This window comes from Equus quagga, chromosome 18 (genome assembly GCF_021613505.1).
Source record: "Equus quagga isolate Etosha38 chromosome 18, UCLA_HA_Equagga_1.0, whole genome shotgun sequence".
In the NCBI taxonomy this organism is placed as follows: Eukaryota; Metazoa; Chordata; class Mammalia; order Perissodactyla; family Equidae; genus Equus; species Equus quagga.
In genome coordinates this window covers 1,768,359-1,785,903 of record NC_060284.1, presented here as the reverse complement: position 1 = coordinate 1,785,903, position 17,545 = coordinate 1,768,359, and the positions used below count along the sequence as shown (strand labels likewise).

The 17,545-nt window shown below is 53.6% G+C and overlaps 1 protein-coding gene across 1 annotated transcript in view; it reads left to right on the top strand.

The window, feature by feature from the left end:
* Positions 1 to 17,545, top strand: part of KANK4 (KN motif and ankyrin repeat domains 4) — a 64,008-nt gene that overhangs the window by 37,110 nt on the left and 9,353 nt on the right. The window contains exons 3-8 of the mRNA XM_046645620.1: positions 265 to 2,196; positions 3,473 to 3,584; positions 6,129 to 6,347; positions 7,741 to 7,828; positions 9,888 to 10,107; positions 15,959 to 16,101. Coding sequence (XP_046501576.1) covers positions 265 to 2,196; positions 3,473 to 3,584; positions 6,129 to 6,347; positions 7,741 to 7,828; positions 9,888 to 10,107; positions 15,959 to 16,101 — 2,714 coding nt within the window. The remainder of the gene's footprint in view (positions 1 to 264; positions 2,197 to 3,472; positions 3,585 to 6,128; positions 6,348 to 7,740; positions 7,829 to 9,887; positions 10,108 to 15,958; positions 16,102 to 17,545) is intronic.

Below are 17,545 nucleotides of genomic sequence, written 5' to 3'. Positions count from 1 at the left end.
GTGATAACTGAGATGACACACTGCACACTGGAAACCGTTCCCCCTGCTTGCTTCCTTGCAGACACTGGCTGAGTACACACTGTTTAATAACATGGTTTCTCCGCACGCCCGTGAGGTGGTGTGCACCTCGGAGAAATTAGAGGCAGGAACATTTAGGAGAAGTCTCACGTGAGAGGGTTAAGTCAAAGTCACAGATATTGGGCCTCACGACCCTGTAATTCTTATTAACGTGTGCTGCTTTTTTACGTGTGTTTTGTCTCCCAGCCAAAGACCAGACCTCTCAGGGGGATGAAGAGAAAGAGCCTCCCAGGAGCCACCCATACTCCGTGGAGACCCCATACGGCTTTCACTTAGACCTGGACTTCCTCAAGTATGTGGATGACATCGAGAAGGGCAACACCATCAAGAGGATTCCCATCCACAGGAGGGCCAAGCAGGCCAAGTTTAGCACCTTGCCCCGAAACTTCAGCCTTCCTGACAGTGGGGCGCGCTCCCACGCTGCACCTCCCCACCAAAACTGGTCCCCAGTGGTGCCCAGGAAGGTGTCGCTGGGGACAGAGGAGCGAGCCCAGACACTGCCACCCGGGGACCACCCCCAGGCCTCCACCAGCGGGAGTGAGCTGAGCTTCCACAGGAAGACCCTGCTGGCTGAGACTGCCAGGCAGTGGGAGGCTGCGGCTCCCGTGGAGGCTGAGCTCGCCTCGGGGGCCGGACGGCCCCAGCTTCTGAGAGCATGCAGCATGCCAGCCACGCTGCCACAGAACAGGGCTTCCGAGGACCCCAGCCTAAACTCAGGTTCCCCCACACCCCCGACGCTCCCTCCACTGCAGGGGGAAGGCAGTGTCTGCGATGGCACCTTTGGCCCTGCGGAAGGATTTGCGGGTTTTCACAGCTCCACCCCACGAGCAGCAGCCCACCCAAAAGTCAGAGAGTTTAGAGACCTGGTGCCAGGGATCCCGGAGCAGGTCCGGGAGGGGGCGGAGCATCCAGAGGTTGAAGAAGAGGCTGTGCATCACCTCTGTCTCCCAAGTCCTCCTTTCTCTTCCCAGAATGCACTTGTAGTCCTAGAGGATGCACAAGGTGAACGCGAAACCAGGGAAGCCGAGGTGGTGGTCAGCCCTGAATCCCCAACGCCAAGCCCCCCACCTCTGCCATCACCCATTCCTGAGAATGAGCTCCCCCTGGACGAGATCGAGCTCAACATCAGCGAGATCCCGCCACCCCCACCTGTAGAGGTGGACGTGCGGAGCGTTGGCATCCGGGTCACGGAGGAGAGCCTGGGCCTTGCCACCGTGGCCCCGGGCAGCATCTCCAGCCTGAAGCAGCAGCTCTCGGACCTTAAGGGCGAGTTGTCTGGAAGAGCTGAGGAGCTGGCCCGGGTCAGAGCTGCTCTGCAGCAGCAGGAGGAGGAAGTCCAGGCCAGGGGGCACAGGATCCGGGAGCTGGAGTGCACTGTGGCTCAGCTGGCAGAGAAGCTTAGCCACAAGGACACCAAGGACACTCAGAGCCAGACTGACGCCACAGTCAGCACTGACCCTCTCTGCGCACTCCTCATCAGGGAGTCATGTGACAAGAGCACAGGGGTCAATCTTCTGGGTAGCACGGGATCCGAAAACTGGGGGGTTAGAGGAGAGGAGAATGGCCCTCTGTGGGGACAGGACAATCACCAACAGAGGGATCAGAGCCTAGCGGAATTTGTGCCACCACCCCAGCTGTCACTGCCACAGGGACCCGAGAGGGTCCTCACCCCCTCTTTGCGTAGCTGCCTCTCCACAGAGCTCAGGATCGAAGAAGCAGGCTCTGAGCAGGAGGGAGACCCTCAGCGGGGAGCCGAGGGTCTGGGCAGGGAAGCAGAAGGCACTTCATGGAGCAGTGACAGAAAGGCGCCTCCAGCAAGGGGGGAGGAGACCAGCTCAGAGCCCCCAGGGAAGGACCGCCCAGGAGGGCCACCCAGCTCACCCACAGATGCCACTCTTGGGCAGTACGTGAAGAAGATCCAGGAGCTCCTGCAGGAGCAGTGGAGCTGCCTGGAGCACGGGTACCCGGAGCTGGCCAGCGCCATCAAGCAGCCTGCCTCCAAGCTCAGCAGCATCCAGAGCCAGCTGCTGAGCTCCCTCAACCTGCTGCTGTCCGCCTACTCGGCCCAGGCTCCGCCCCAGAAGGAGCCCACGGCCCCCTCCGCCTCTCCACCAATGGGTAAATACTGGTGGCTGAGACAGGGAGCCATTTCTCCTTTTTATGATGAGTCAAAGGGAAAAAGGGTTTTAATTGCATGCATATGTTTTTTAAAAGCTTTAAACCCCTCCAGGAACCCTGTGGGATAAAGACTGATCCATGTAACAGTGGGGGCTCCATTCCGTCCCCTCGTCCTTGCTCTAAAGTTGGGACTGACTACAGGACCACCAGGTACAGCTGTTCACATAGCGCAGGGCACGAAGACACCAGCCAGGGAGGGGCAACGGGAGCTGAAATCCAGCCCACACGTCACTCGCCCAGCCTGCAGCACAGCACCCACCGAGAGGGGTGCCTGTGTCCCAGCTGCACTGCGCAAAGGCGACATATGGGATGAAGGGCCTGGCTGTGGGTGCCGCCCACCTCGGCCCCTTCCTCGTTCCCTGGGCTCTTACATTCCTGTGGTCCTCACTGGTTCTTGCACACCAGGGGTTTTCTCTAGCCTGATTTTGGAGGAACATGATACCGAGATCTGAAAACATTTCGCTGAGTATTTTGTGTGCGTGGCGGGGGGGGGAGGGGCGTGTGGGTGCAGGAGAGAGACTGAGTGATACGCACGTGTGGCGGTCGAGTGTGTGGCTGAGCGGGACTTCCGCTCGTCAGCGATCACGTACTCTTCTCTGACGAGTAAAGTGGAACCATACTTGGCTCTGCTCAACCAGCAGCATGCAAGTCGGCTTCCTGCCACAGATCACAAACCTGCTGCTGCCTCAGTACCTGGTGCTGGTTCTAGTCTTGCCCCCTGTCCCTTTGAGTCCAGCAGCAGAAGACGTGTGCCCTTGCTCGTGTGTGTGCCCTGCCTACCCCACATCACAGGTGTCGCCTGGCACGTGACCCAGGGAGGACGGCATAGGTGCCTGGAGCAGAGGCAGGAGTAGGAGTCTGTGAGCCGAGTTTGGCTCCGGCTCTGCCCTTCCCTGAGCAAGTCTGAGCCTCCGATGTCCCAGCTGTGAGATGGGGACAACAAAGGCACCCACAACACCTGGCCCTCCTACAGAGGGCTCCAATCTGTGAGCCACACAGGGAGGGTGTGTGTGATCAGGGACAGCTCGGCTGGCGTTGACCAGAAGGCTGGCCTCCTTGGGACCCTCCAGATATTTGATTGACATCATCAAGTTCCTTGTCCCCTTCTGCCTCCTCACACCCTTCAGTCTGAGTCCTCTCAAAGCGAGAGTCTGGTTTTGCTGCGTTCTGGGGCATCCCCAAGATCCTTCTAACCTGTGATGTTGTGTCTGCCTAGAGATCTCCCCGTCGACCAGCCTTAAATCCATAATGAAAAAGAAAGACTATGGCTTCCGTGCAGGAGGTAATGGGACCAAAAAGAACCTTCAGTTTGTTGGGGTTAACGGTGGGTAAGCATCGCTCGCTGGCGGAGCCCAGTCTGCCCCTCCACACTCGCTCTCCCGCGCTGTCCTCGCTCTCTCTTTTCCTAGGGGGAAGCATCTGGTTTTCATTCTTCTTCGAGGGAATCAATCTTAACGGCCCTTTAAACTCCATCTCGGGTTTGCATGTGTTTGTGCCTTGCCAGTGGTGGTGGTCTGTCGGGTCCTGTGCTTTGAATATGTCTCGGCTGTGGTGTGCCCCCGGGGCCAGGAGGCCAGTGGCTTCTGGGAGTTTGGGGGGAGCACATGGCTGTTTAGGGAAGACATTTTATCTGAACCACAACACTGAAACTGGGACAAACTCTTGATTTGTTAAACTTCAAACTTCATCCATTTAATTTTTTTCTCCTTTTACTAACTTATTGCAAACCAAACCAATGTTTTTTTAGGATGAAGAAAAACAGCCAATGTCTATTGACTCAGAGCGTGAACCACACCTTATATATTCTAGAGAGTAGATCATTGGATTTCGAATATTTCCTATATCAGTCATTCAACAAACATTTATTAAATGCCTACATGTGTTAGGTGGTGGGTATAAAAAAGCCAAATAAATCATGGTCCCTGCCTTTAGCCCACGGTTGTAATGTGGGCAGAGATAAGACAAGAAGTGGAGACAGTGCTGAGACGCTGAGGGGAATTCCAGTCGGGGAGGAAGCCCACAATGGGGTCCCAGCCAGTGGAGGGCCTGGGAGGCTGTGTAGAGAGGCCGGAACCCTGCTAATTTGGGTCGGACCAGAAGGAAGACACCAGATTCAAACAAGGGTGATGTCACAGTTGCAGGTTCTGTGAGGGAAATGTCAGAAGCGATGGAACGGGATGTCAGGAGGGTTGCTGTTCCCACGCCCCCTAACGTCAGATCTTGGGGCGGGGAGGAACCTTTGTCTTGAGCTGTCCGCAGTTCCCGTGCAGAAAAGGGAATCAGCCTGCTCTCACAGTCTGAAGCAGGCACTAGCTCTCCCTGCTTAAACAGCCCCACAGTTTTTGTACCCAAACCTGGAAGTCCATCTCCCGGCCGTAGCCTGCCTCGGCCCCTCCCGCCGGCTCCTGCCTTTCTTCCCTCTAAGGTTTGTCAGGCCCGTCGCAGGCCCTTTGCATCTACTGCCCCGTGAGAAGAGCTCCTCCCCCGGGCAGTCCTAGGTATTTGTCACTCTGGTGCAGTGGCTCAACCTTGGAAACCCCGGGCGAACCTTAAAGAATACTGATGCCCAGGTCCTCCTGGAGACTCTGATTCAGTTAGTCTGGGGTGCGGGAGACGTGTTGGGGATTTTAAACTCCCCCGAGTGATTCTCCTGTTGAAGACTGCTGCCCTGACTCAAGCAGCCCCTCCCCCATCACTCTACCCCAGGCCCTTTGCTGTGTCATTTGCTGTTCTGATCACCATCTGAGTGCTGTTTACAGGTTGATTTTCTGCCTTTCCTTGCTCGAGTAGAAGCTCAGGACAGGGACTTCGGTGCCGCATTTAGATCAGCACCTGGCACAGAGTAGGTGCTTAATAAATTTCTGTTGAATGAATGAATGAACTTCCAGGTGAGGTTTTTTGGGAGCAGTTCTAAGACAAGCACTGCTGGTTAAACGTAATATGTCTCCCACTCTCTTAATCACAAAAGCAAAAAGTTGTTCCATGCACAAGAGAGGAAGAAATAGCTGGGTTTAAACAGGACAGATCCGAGCATAGCAGAGAGTGGCTGGGTTTGCAATTCTACTGAACCCCGGGGCCACATTCAGAGAGAGAGCTGGGGGCTGCGTGGAAGCGTGGCCCCTGGTCTCTGTGGCAGGGCCCAGGGCCTCAGAACCTGAAGTCTTCCTCTTAACCCTGGCATCCCCCATTGGGGTCTCCTGTTGACCTTAAGCAGGGGGACCAACAGATCTCCCAGGGCTCTCTGGTCTGCCACCTCACCAGAGTCGCGTGTGAGTAAACGTAGGGATCACTGCTAAGGAGGAAGAGCCACACGTCGGAGGCCTGTGCCCTCACTTTTGCTGTTGCACGCAGCAGTTTAAACAGGCTGCAGCCGAGACAGGCAGAGGCTGGGTGCAGGCGTCCCGGAGCTCTGCTAGGAGGGGACGCAGGTGGTTCCTCCCTTCTCAGAGGGTGTAAGCTGTGCAACAGCAGAGGGCCCAGAGCCCGCAATTCAGACCTTGTGGCAGGTAGGGGCTGCCTACCCAGAGACTGGCATTAGGATGGCAGGAGCGAATGCTTTTGTGCAAACCTTGCCTGTCTGGATCCTCCGAACACAGAGGCCACTCAGGGCACGGGCTGTTGGTGTGTTCTTGGCAAATGGCTTAGTTGTCTTTTCTCCTCAAATGGCCTCCAGCATTCGAGCCCGAAGCCCTGACCGCCTGTTTCCCCGACACTCAGGTTCTTGGGAGTCCCCTCCGGGGCCTGTGGGTGTAGAGAATGGAGGATGAGGTTAGGAAGCTGGAAAGTGTCAGCTTTCCACCTAGTCCTCATTTGTGTTCACACGGGCGGGCATTGGGCAGGACGCACAGACGAGTGACTGTCTCTTTCCCCAGCTACGAGACCACCTCGAGCGAGGAGACCAGCGGTGAGGACAGCTCCCCGGAGGACCTGTCAGACAGTGAGGCTGAGAAGAAGTGTGAGGGCGCGGAACACAGACGGGGCAAGGATGCCCACCCCGACGGCAGGGCCGGGCAGGGTGTCTCCGAGGGCATCTGCCGCGTAGGCCAGGAGAGCGGGCCTGGGGAAGAGCTCCCCCACCCCAAGGCTGAGAGGTGAGTCAGAGGGCACCCATCTGGGCGCTCAATCCTCAAGAAAGGACAAGGGCGGTTGTTCACTCTTTTGTCCAATTATTCATTTGTCCCCTCAGCAGTATATTCTTGAGTGTCTGTTCTCTGCCAGGTACTGAGCGCCGGTTGGACTGGACAGATGTGACTCCTGCCTTCACGGGCTGTGTTGTCACAGACCGTCGTGTCTACATATAAAGCTAACGTCGTCCTGACTCTGCAAACGTGAAGCACTTTACGTGTAGTATCTCATGTGACCCCTTGAACAATCCTGCAGGGTAGAAAGTATGACAATCCTCACTTTAAAGATGTGGAAACAGAGGCCTGGAGAAGTTAGGCGACCCAGCTGGCAGAGTGGGGTCCCGACCCCGGCTTTTCTGATCTTTCCCACACACCTCCTCTCTGCCTGTCCCGTTGGCCTTGCTGACACCACCTTGCCTTTTATCGTGGGGGGAGGTCGCGTGCCCCATGAAAGCGTCCACCCTCTTGGGTTTAAATCCTCCGGCTGCGCGTGTTACTGGAGACAAGGTGCTTAAGCCGTGGTCGCCTCACTGTCCTCATCTGTAGCATGTGGCTGATGGCAGCCTGTAGGGGTGTTCTGAGGACTGGATGAGAAAAGTAAGGAAAATGCCCAGCACCGTGCCTGCCACACAGTGGGCTCTCAATGCGTGGTAGAAGTCGGAATAATAAGTCCCATTGTCATCGTCGTCACCATCCCCAGCCTGGTTGCCAAAGGGGTGATGAGCAGTGAGTGTGGCTGATGGTGCAGCAGAGGGGCAGGGCTGCTCCAGGTGGCAGCCCCGTAAAGATGAGATGAGAGCAGAGCTCCCTGTGACCAGTGCTGTCAAGTCCCGCCCTGGCCTCCACTGCCCCGTCTGCCCTTACACTAACACGGGAAGGGCGTTCGCCATCGAGTGCGCCCGGCGTCATCGATTTTCCTTGTATTGACTCTATTAGCACTGTGGTGTCCTTCATGGAGGAATAACCTGAAGAAATTTGCTGGTATGCATTGGGTTCTTTGGATTTTTCAAGTTGCTCAAGCAGAAAATGTTTGATCCAAAGTCAGAAAGACCTTTCCCGGTGTCAGGAATTGCCGTTGGGCCCGTGCCCCTCACTTCGGTGGGCCACACTTGGTGATCTGCTCCTGACCCTTGAAAACAGCAGGGTGAAAAGGGCAATGGGCTTGACTCACACTTGAGGTGAGTTTGGAAGCCTCGTGGCTAGGAGGCTGTCTCCACCCGTATTTCTGAGGAATGCCCCTTGCCCGGGAAGTTGCCCAGTTTGGGTGTTTTTGCTGCTGAGAAGTGAAAGTCGAGGTAGGGCTAACCTTCTTTTTCATCAGCTTGGCGACTGATATAGACATATATTTGTTTTTCTTCAGATATAAACCCTCTGAAGAATTCCTCAACGCGTGCCGGGCATTGAGCCAACATCTGCCAGAAACTGGGACCACCACCGACCACCTCTTGGTACCCTGACTTTCGTTCTCGTGTAGAGATTTCTGTTCTGTTTGAGCTGTTAGTTCCCACTGGGCGGCTCTGGTCCCTTGCCACCGGGTCCACATGTGGCTGTGCACGCAGGAGTCCCTTTCCGCTGGGCGCTCTCCCATTTGTGCAGGGTCCGCTGCCTCAGGTGGAGGACCGTGCTGAGAAGGCGGGAGGGAAACGACTGCATGAGGGCAGACCTGTGCCGGGGTCTTTACTGACTGGCGTTAGGCATTGCACCCTGGATGTCTGTCATAAAGCTATTTGTGGCTTAGCTCAAAATTGCCTTGAGATCTGAGAGAGCTATGGGTAGAGCGGAAAAGAGCATCTGGAAGGGGAGCCGCGGGCTCTGTTCCCTGGATCACCACCTGCGAGATGCTGGGCAAAGTGCCTCAACTTTGGCTCAGTTTCCTCATTCATAAAATGAGGGTGGTGACCAGCATGTCTCCATTACCCCAAAGCCCTGGCATTTAATTCTGTAGTCCTCACTGGTTTTCTTGAAGTCTACCTGTAGGTCAAGAGACCACAAACAAGAAAATACACCTGTTTGCTCCTTAACAACTTCCTGCCCACGGAGATTAAACACAGAACGAGTGGGTTCTACTTGTAATCAAGAGATACTGGCACAGACACATTTTCCCGAGTTAGGAGAGCAGCTGCTAAGACCCAGCACGTAACAACTTGTAAGCATTTTTAAAGCCCATTTTGTTCTTCTTTGCAGAAGAGCCTTAGGAGTAAAAATAATGGATTCAGCCCAACCCATTTTTGTTATTTCACCTTAGCTGATTTGGCAAATGACTGTTCCCAGATTGATAAAGAGCCGATATGCAACGTGGATGTTGATCAAAACTCCTGTTACTTGTTCTTAAGTGAATTGCAGAATAACTTAATTCCTAGCTCTTCATTTAAAATCCATCACTGTTTCTTAACATTAGAGTCTTTCTCTAGATTCCCTGGATCAAGGAGATATTCTGATGTCTAAAAAGTGTTTCAGCCACAGAGGATTCCACTGTTTCTGCCTAGATGAGTGATCAGAGGCGCAGATCTGACACCACACCAAGCCAGGGTCACAGCCCCGCTTAGAGACAAAGCAGGCGTACAAGGGACCTCACTCCAGAGCCAAGGGAAGTTAGGCAGCCTGCCCCTTCTTCACCTCCACTTTGTAGATGAGACAAGTAAGGTTCAAAAAGGTTATACGGCTTCCAAGGTCACACAGCTGAGCCAGGACAAAACCCTGGCCACGGTGGTTCAGTGACTCCCAACCCAGGGCCTTTTTCACGATGAGTGTGACATCATTTCTGATAATCCCGTCCCCGTAGTTCCTCCTTCTCTTTGGATAAATGATCTAAACTTGCTCCATGTTAAACACTTAGGTCGTGTCACACACAGAGGGGATGTCGTACACTCTGGAACTCTCCTCACTCGTGGTTCCGAAGGAGCTGAATACTGCAGACACTGGGGTCCCGCCATGGGTTCTTAAACCATCTTCTCTGAAGGTCATAGCAAAGCTTAAAAGCCAAAAATAATTCAAGCACAGCTGTTTGGGTTTTATTTCAAGCATAAGTTGAGCGTGCTGTTTTTCTTAGCTTTCAGCATGCATTTTTCCCATTAGTAAAATGTTGTGGCTTTCCAGCTATGCCTATTCAAAACACACAGAAATCCTGGTAGAGTCTGGGGCGAGCTCAGTACAGGCTGGCTGTGTGCGTGTGAAAGACAGGGTCTTGGTCGTCCTGTGCGTGCAGGGATGTGATCCAAGCCTGCGGTGGACACAGTCACCACCCAGTGAAGTGCTTCGTTCCTGGTAGTTGTGCTGCTCCCCCAGTGCTCCTTTCTGCCTCAGTGGGGGCCAGTTGCACAGGTTCACAGTGTGTCGCTGCCTCCCCAACCCCACCAGCTCTGAGCCCTCCAGGAGTAAGTTGCATGGGAAGTTGGAGGAACAGAGGTGAAAGCACCCAAAGCTAGCTTTTCCCAGTGGAAACTAACGCCCCAGCTGGAGCGCCCAGGCCGGGTGACCTGCTGGACTTGGAATCTTTTCGTGTTTCAGAGGCAGAGCTTGAACACCATCAGTCAAGAGTGGTTCCGCGTCTCCAGCCGGAAGTCGTCTAGCCCTGCTGTGGTGGCCGCCTACCTTCGGGGAGTCCAGCCTCACTCCCAGCGCATCCTCAAGCTGCTTGTCAACCTGGCTGATGGCAACGGGAACACAGCCCTTCACTACAGCGTGTCCCACTCCAACTTCTCCATCGTGAAGCTGCTGCTGGAGACAGGTCAGAGACGGCTGCATCTGTGCAGCCTGGGTCCCTCCGGGAAGGCAGTTCTTGTACCCACTTCTTTCCAGCAAGGAGCTTCCTCGCTGTTCTGAGTTCCTCCTGTATCCTGTGAGCTGGGCGAGACCATTTTGCCTTTATGGTATCTTTTATTCTTCACAACATTCTCGTGATGTGGTTACTAATATTCTCATGTTGCAGACGAGGAAACTGAGGCTCAGAGAGTTATAAACTTGCTCAGGTCACAAGGCTGGTACATGGTAGAGTTGGACTTTATATACAGTCTGTCCAGCTCCAGAGCTAGACCAACTGCCCCTAGGAGAGGCCACATTTTACCATCTTCATAAGTACTTTTTAACAAGGCCAACGGCTCCATTTGATCAATTTGACTTGATCAATTCATTCATCCTTCATCAGATAGTTGTGGACTACACATGCGGTCCCTACTGGCCACCATCAGGGAGGCAAGGTGAGCCAGGTGGGAGCTCTCTGCTTCTCAGGAGCTTACAGCCTGATGATCAGGTGGAACAGGGGGGCAGCTCCCAAGAGAGAGGTACAGAACGTGATTCCAGGGCTCAGAAGAAGCGAGATGAGGTCCCGTTCTGGGAACAGGGAAGGTGGACTGAAGCTGGTAGGTTCCAGCAGAGAGAAATATCCCAGGAAGGAGAACACCGGAGAGGTAAGAAAGGGGAAAACCGGAGACCAGAAGGCTTCCAGCTGGACTGGGTGTGAATTCAGATTGGGGAGGTGGGGTGGACGCAGCGTGGGCCTTGAGTGCTGGGCTGGGTAGCGAGAGCCCGTTTGACAGCACCAGGAGTCAGTCTAGGGTGATGAGCGGCGAGCGCCGTAACCAGGCGAGCTCCCTACAGAGTGAATTTGCTGGTCAGGGTAAATTAGTGGAGGAAGCAGGGGCAAGAGGGGGCGGGCCAGACAGGAGGCCATTGCAGGGTCCACAGAGAGGCAGTGAGGGCTCACAACAGGGGAGGGGAGCAGGAATAGAGAAGCAAAAGGCCACTGGGGGGTAGTGATGGACTGGCTGAGGGGCGAGGGGAGCGGGAGCTCTCTGATGTGGCAGGCTTGGATGGCTGAGAAGGCGGTGCAAAAGGAGGAGAGGACACGTGTGGGGAAAGCAGAAAGGATAATTCAGTTTGATGCAGATTTTGAGTTTCCAGTGGGGCGTCCAGGTGGAAATGTCCGGAAGACGACTGAGAATTCCAGATCCAAAATTAATGGGCAATAGAGTTTTGGGTGAGGCCAGCTAGAGCACAGCCAATGGAGTCCTTTAGGAAAGGAATGTAGATGGAGAAGGAAAGAGGCTGCAGAGAGAAGCCCTGTGGGAGGCCTGCATTTAGAGAGAGAATGATAGAGGCCAGTGGAGGAGACGCAGACGGAGCTGTGTGAGAAGCAGGAGAAATAACAGGATAGTGGCCGATAGGGGCCAATGATGAAGAAGGCGTCCTGAAGAGAGAGTGTCGTCCACTGGGTCGAATACTGCATTGTCCCTGAGGGATGATGCCTGGCCGTGGCAGATTTGGGAAGGGGTCACTGGTGACTTTGGAAACAGCTCTTTCATGGGGATGTTGGGAGGAAACCAGGTTGCAGAGGTGAGAGGAGTGAAGTGCGTGGGTCGGGAAGGCAGTGATGTATGCTGCAGCTGAAGGAGGAGGAGAGGCTGCAGAGAGTTAGCATGTGTTTGCGGATAGAGGAAACCTGAGCACGTTTGTTGTCTGAGAAGAAGAATCCGAGGTGGGGTTGGGGGACAGAGAGAGAGACAGAGACCAACAGAGAGAGAGATTAAAGATACAAAGGAGAGAGAAGCTTGATGGAGCCAGGTCTTGGAGGAGCTGGGAAAACCTGGAATCCACAGCAGAGGCGGATGAAGTCAGCCTAGGCAAGCAGCTGGATAGCTGTCCCTCTGAGAGGGAAGCAAAAGGAAAATAAGGTGGTAAAGGTCCAGAGAGATGTGGGGGAGGGGAGAAGGGAAGTGAAGTCCCCTTGCTTCAGATGGCCTCGATCTTCTCAGGAAAGTGGAAGCGGGATCCGGGTTGTGGAGTCTGGAAAGGGGTGGTTAGTAGTCCAGCCAAGAACTCTGCGTGGTTTGCTGAGCGGCCCCATGGCCCGCTGAGACTAGACCGCAGGGCTTAGAGTGGACTTTCAGCAGAGTGGGTGACATCAAGCCACCTGGGAGTGACGGTGTGGACAGGTGGGTGACGGGGCTGGCTGAAGGTGTGCAGGTCCCTGTCGGACGTCATCTTGAGTTAGGGAGGCTGTGTGAGGGATACCAGGAGGCTACTACCAGATGCTCTCCACAAATTAGGCCCTCTGCTAAGCACCTGGCATATGAGATCTCATTTAATCCTTGTGACAATCCCATTAATAGGGATGATTATCCCTGTTCTGTGGATGATGAAAGCTCAGGAAAGTCAGCAGACTTGCCGGAGATCCCATCATGACTAAGCGTGCTGCTGGGGTTGAGGTTGACACCCGTTGAGTTGTTCTTCTCATTCCTGGCGTCCAGGAAGTGGAGCCCGTGCCAGATCTGTAGGCCTTATTAGGAGGCTGGACGGGGAGTTTAAATGGGCATCAGGAAATCTGAATTCTGGATCCAACAGCTTTCTCCCAACTTGGATCTCGTCTACCCGGCTTACGTTTCTCCCATAGCTTCCCGTTGCTCTTAGAATGGAAGCAGCCTCCTCAGCGTGGAGTCCCAGATGGCTGGCTGCCACCTGCCTTTGCTGTCTCTGCCAGCAGGCACCTCCTCCCCTCCACTCCAGCCACGTGGCCTCACACTCACCAAGCACGTTCCCTTCTTGGGACCTTTGCATTTTCTTTCTGTCTGGCCCTTTTCCCTGAAACTCTTCTCATGATGGCTCCTTATCATTTGAGTGACAGCTCAGATGCACCTCAGTGGGCTTCCTGATGAGTCCATCTAAAGTGGCCGCCATGTCTCCTCCCTCTAGGGAAACACCTTGCTTCTTTCTTTCGATGATCAGTGCTCGTCACTTCTACCCAAGAGAACTCAGCTCAGTCACAGGGACTCCTCTCGTCTTGTCCCTTTCAGTGTCCCCAGCACCCGCACCAGTTCCTGGCTCGTAGTAGGTGTTGAGAGAATATACCTGTTAGATGACTCCTGGGAGCTAGGTGAAGTTCCAGTAAATTTCCAGTTCTCCAAAGTTGCATCCAGCAGCCTTGTGGCTCTTCCCCTGAGAGGGTAGGTGATGGACGCGACGACAGCCCCCAGGCCTTTCTGCTTCTCACACCATCAAGCGAAGACGAAGATATGGTTCTAACCTTGAGGCAATTTTATTGGGTTTCAGCTCTTCATGGATTCACGGGTACCGTAAGAGTGGTAGCTCCACTGAGGAAGGCACATACCTGAGTGGAACATGCCTCGTGTTCTGTTTACCGTGTTCACTGTCAGAGGCTTTCATTACAGCACATGAGTAGCAACATCTACTGCTCTCTGAGTGCCTTTCCCCACCAGTCACAGTGCCAGGTGTGACACACATGTGCACGACCATGTACGGTCCTTGCAGGGATTGTGAAGCAGATATGAACTGCATTTTCCAAGTGAGAAAACTGCGGCTCAGAGAGGTCAGGTAATGTGGTTGGAGTCACAGAGCCAGTCAGGAGCTAAGCCAGAATTCCAACCGTGATCTCTCACCCTCCCAACCTGGGCTTTTTCTACTACGGCAAACTAGGTTTCAGGGACAGTGTGAGACCTCAGGAGCACCTCGTGTGTGCACCAAGAATCCAGAGATGGGTCACGTGGAGCTGTCGTCTTAAGTAGCCACAGACGTGCAGCCTGTTAGCAGTTCTCCAGGTGGGCCAGGCCAGGCCAGAGAATGGACTACTTAAGATTCGGCTGTTATAAATTTTCGCCGATGTTGACTGAGAATCCATTCTGTACTCATCAACCCTAAAGTTGCTTGGAAGCTTTTCCCTTTAACATACCGAAATAGCTGAACAGCCAGGGAGCATAAGGTCTGAAAGGGGGTAGCAAGAACAGACTGAGAGTGCCATCCCTTCCGCTCCCTGTAGAGGGCTGAGGAGGGGACAGAGGGTCACGCTCCCGGACCTGGGCTCCCTTCCCACGCAGTCGTGAAGCATCAGGAAAGTGCATTACAAACTGCAAAAGGCTGCACAGAAGTGGCCTGTCATGGTGGAGCGCAGAGCTCAGTCCTTTGTGAGCCGTCCTTCGTTTCGCCAGGTGGCCACCACGGAGGAGAAAGCTGACTGAGTCGGAGTGTGCTCAGCGAGAGCTTTCCCCTCCCCCCAGGCTCCCTGGTGGCTGCCCAGGAGCTTCTGCTGTGAGAGCCCTGGGTCCTCAGCCCCTTTTCCGAGCCGCTGGGGAGGGGCTGGGCCTCGCTCTGCTGACCTACAAGTCATGTTCACACCTCTCAAAAGCAAGCAAAACCATCAGGGGGTTAAAACAGAAAAGTCATTAACAGGCAGTGCGGACCTTCCCGTCTTTACCAGGATGGAGCTGTGAGGCCGTGCTTGCAGTGTGATTCTGCCTTCCTGGCCCAGCTGGTCGTGACAGTGGTCAGGGGGCCTCAGAGAGGAAAGTGCTGATCAACGAGCTGAGCGGGGTTTCTCTGTATCCACTGGCATCCGGGTATCACTGTGGCACATTGCTGAAGAATCGCTGGAGTGAGCTGGAGGGAATGTCAACCAGTGTTGGTTTTTCCCTTGCACGGAACTTGGAAGTAGCCCTGACGGACATTTTTTCATAAACCAGATTTGTTGCAATGAATACCTAAGTCTTCAGGAGCAAGTAGCAAGGATAGAAAGATAAGAATACCGTTCTGGACAGTAACAGGAACAACAGTTGACACTTTCTGAGTGTTTGCTTTGTGTTAGGCGCTGTTCTAAGTGCTTTTGAGATATGAACTCATTAAAATTCTGTTATTATCCCCATTTCACAGAGGAAATGTTAAGAAAGGCCAAGCGACTTCATCTACTGAGGTGGTTTCACTGTTGCCCAAATAGGCTCTTCGGATAAGCAGTAGTACAGGGAAGATTTGCTTTTCCACACGTACCGCCCCTGAGAGCGGGATGTTTCTGCAGCAGATAATGGGCTGCTAACCTCCCTGCGCCTCCTTTGGTGGGGAGGCTGGGAATGCACATTGCCAGGGTTACAAAGCAGAAATTTCCTTGAGTTCTCTTTTAGTACTTCATCTTAAAAATATGCCAGTTTTTCCTTCTGTTGTGAGATGTATATTCTTAATGGCTTTAAAATAAAGGTTGATGGAATTTTTTTCCCCTCTGTTTTTCAAATGAGATAGTTACTCCTGGAATATTCCCCAGGTTTACCCTGTGGCGTTTTTCATGCCCCCTGGTACATTGCACAACACATCCCTAGGCCTTCGGAAGGACCTGCAAACACAGCCATCTGCTTAGGAGGTACAGCCAGACACAGAGAGAGTGAGACCTGAAGTCGCATCTCTGGGCGATGTGGCCAGGAGAGTGGTGCGTCTATGGCCTCATCTCACCTTCGCTCGGGCAGCTCATGCAGCTTCCCTGACCTTCAGTGTCCGCATCTGTAAAATGGGCACACTGTCTTGTGCTCTGCTTTAGGAGAGAAAGCCGTGGTCTTTGGCCCCCTCGGCCATCTCTGACTCTGCTGTGGACCTTTCCTGCTAGGTATCCTCAGAAAGCTTGTAAAGAAAAGTGGCCACTTTGAAAGGCTACTAAAAATGTCAAAACATTGATTCCACCCCTAGGAAGGGATTGCTGTATTCCGTGGCCTTTTAACCAACCAGCAGGCAGCATCCTGTTGAACAGGCTAAAGCAGACTGCCCCTCTGGCCCCTCGGGAGCTGTTCCAGTGCGCGTTGCTTCTCTTGCAGGTGTCTGCAATGTGGACACTCAGAATAAGGCTGGCTACACCGCCGTGATGATCACTCCCTTGGCGTCCGCAGAGACGGATGAAGACATGGCTGTCGTCTGGAAGCTCTTAAGGGAAGGAAATGTGAACATCCAAGCTACTCAGGTAGGAGATGTGAACACGATCTCCTCTTTCATAACTGTGGACACTTGCCAGTTTTATTCTGCCAGTGGGGTGAGAAATTCCATGCAGATCCATTTAGGGTTTTTAGCCCAAGAAGTCTGGGCTCTCCAAATGGCATCTGTCCAAAGCCTGACCATTTGGTTTCCTCAGAGGCTCCCGAGATCCAGAGACAGACCAGGACAGAGGTCAGTGAGCTTGTAATCCAGTCTGCAAGTGGGCAAACTCCAGCTGGACTCGACCTCTCAAACCAAGTGTTCCCACAGGTAGCGCCTTGAGAAGGCATGAGCTAGCCGGCTGCTCCAGGAAGCCGCTGCAGGTGATCCACCGTGATCATGACTTACAGCGCAGTTCAGAGACTGGGAGTCTCTGTTCCGCCTCTGGGCCCCTCTCCTTGAGAACACAGAGTAGGGTACGTCTTTACTCAGCACGGCTTTCAGTAAGACAAGGCTCCATATAGAACAACGGGAACTCCTCAAAAGGCCGCTTACCCGTCTTTGACCAATACAAGAACAGGTAGAGTGCATTCAACTCTCTGTTTCCCCCGAGAGTGTTCACAGGTGTAGCCTAACTACCTAAAACTGAGAAGGATCTTAGCTCTCACTCTACCTTAAAGCTGCAGGTTAGCCTGGTACGTCATGGATACTGGCAGAAGACACGAGACTCCTGTGCCAGAGACAAGGGACTGTGTGTTACTCAGAGTAGGAGCAGTAGCCACAACATCAACATTTACACCACTTCCCTGAGCCCCAATTCCCAATTCCCACAGGGCGATGTGGGGAGGGCCAGATCCCTGTGCACAGAGTGGGTTGTGCTGCTGGAGAGGAGCCCTGAGCTTAGGAACCTGAATCTTCTATACCGGACAGTAAGCATGCCTGCCCTCTGCCCTGGAGGAGACAGCATGTCTACCTTCCAAGGCCATTGACTGAACAAACACCCTTAAAATGATAGTCTAGAACAAAAGGGCAGATAGAAAGTCTAGAGACCCGTGGAAAATTGTCTCCCAACAATATTTTAACTCCACTCTTCCCCACCCCTCCCCCAAAGTTATTGCAGACAGTAGCCTGACCTGATGGCAAAGTCACTTTGCACCCTTCATCTAGTAGCAATCCTACTGATGGTAAGAAACAGATGTCCGCAGGTCACATTCTGGTTTTCACAGTATTTTCACCCACCTGCAACTCCTACCCCATAGGACTCAGTAAAGCTGTTTTCATTTTAAATAATGTGTTTCCCAAACACATTAATTTTATTTTCTAAATTGGCCCTCGTGCAAGAGGATGCTCTCCAGTGACCAAAATCAACCCCCTTGTTTTATAGAGGAGAAACTGATGCTCCTTCCAGGTGGCCAGAGGAGGGGCGGGAATTCACAGCTGCGGCTCCTCCCATCAGCCCCGCCTAGAGCCTTACCTCTGAGGCGAGGGGCAGG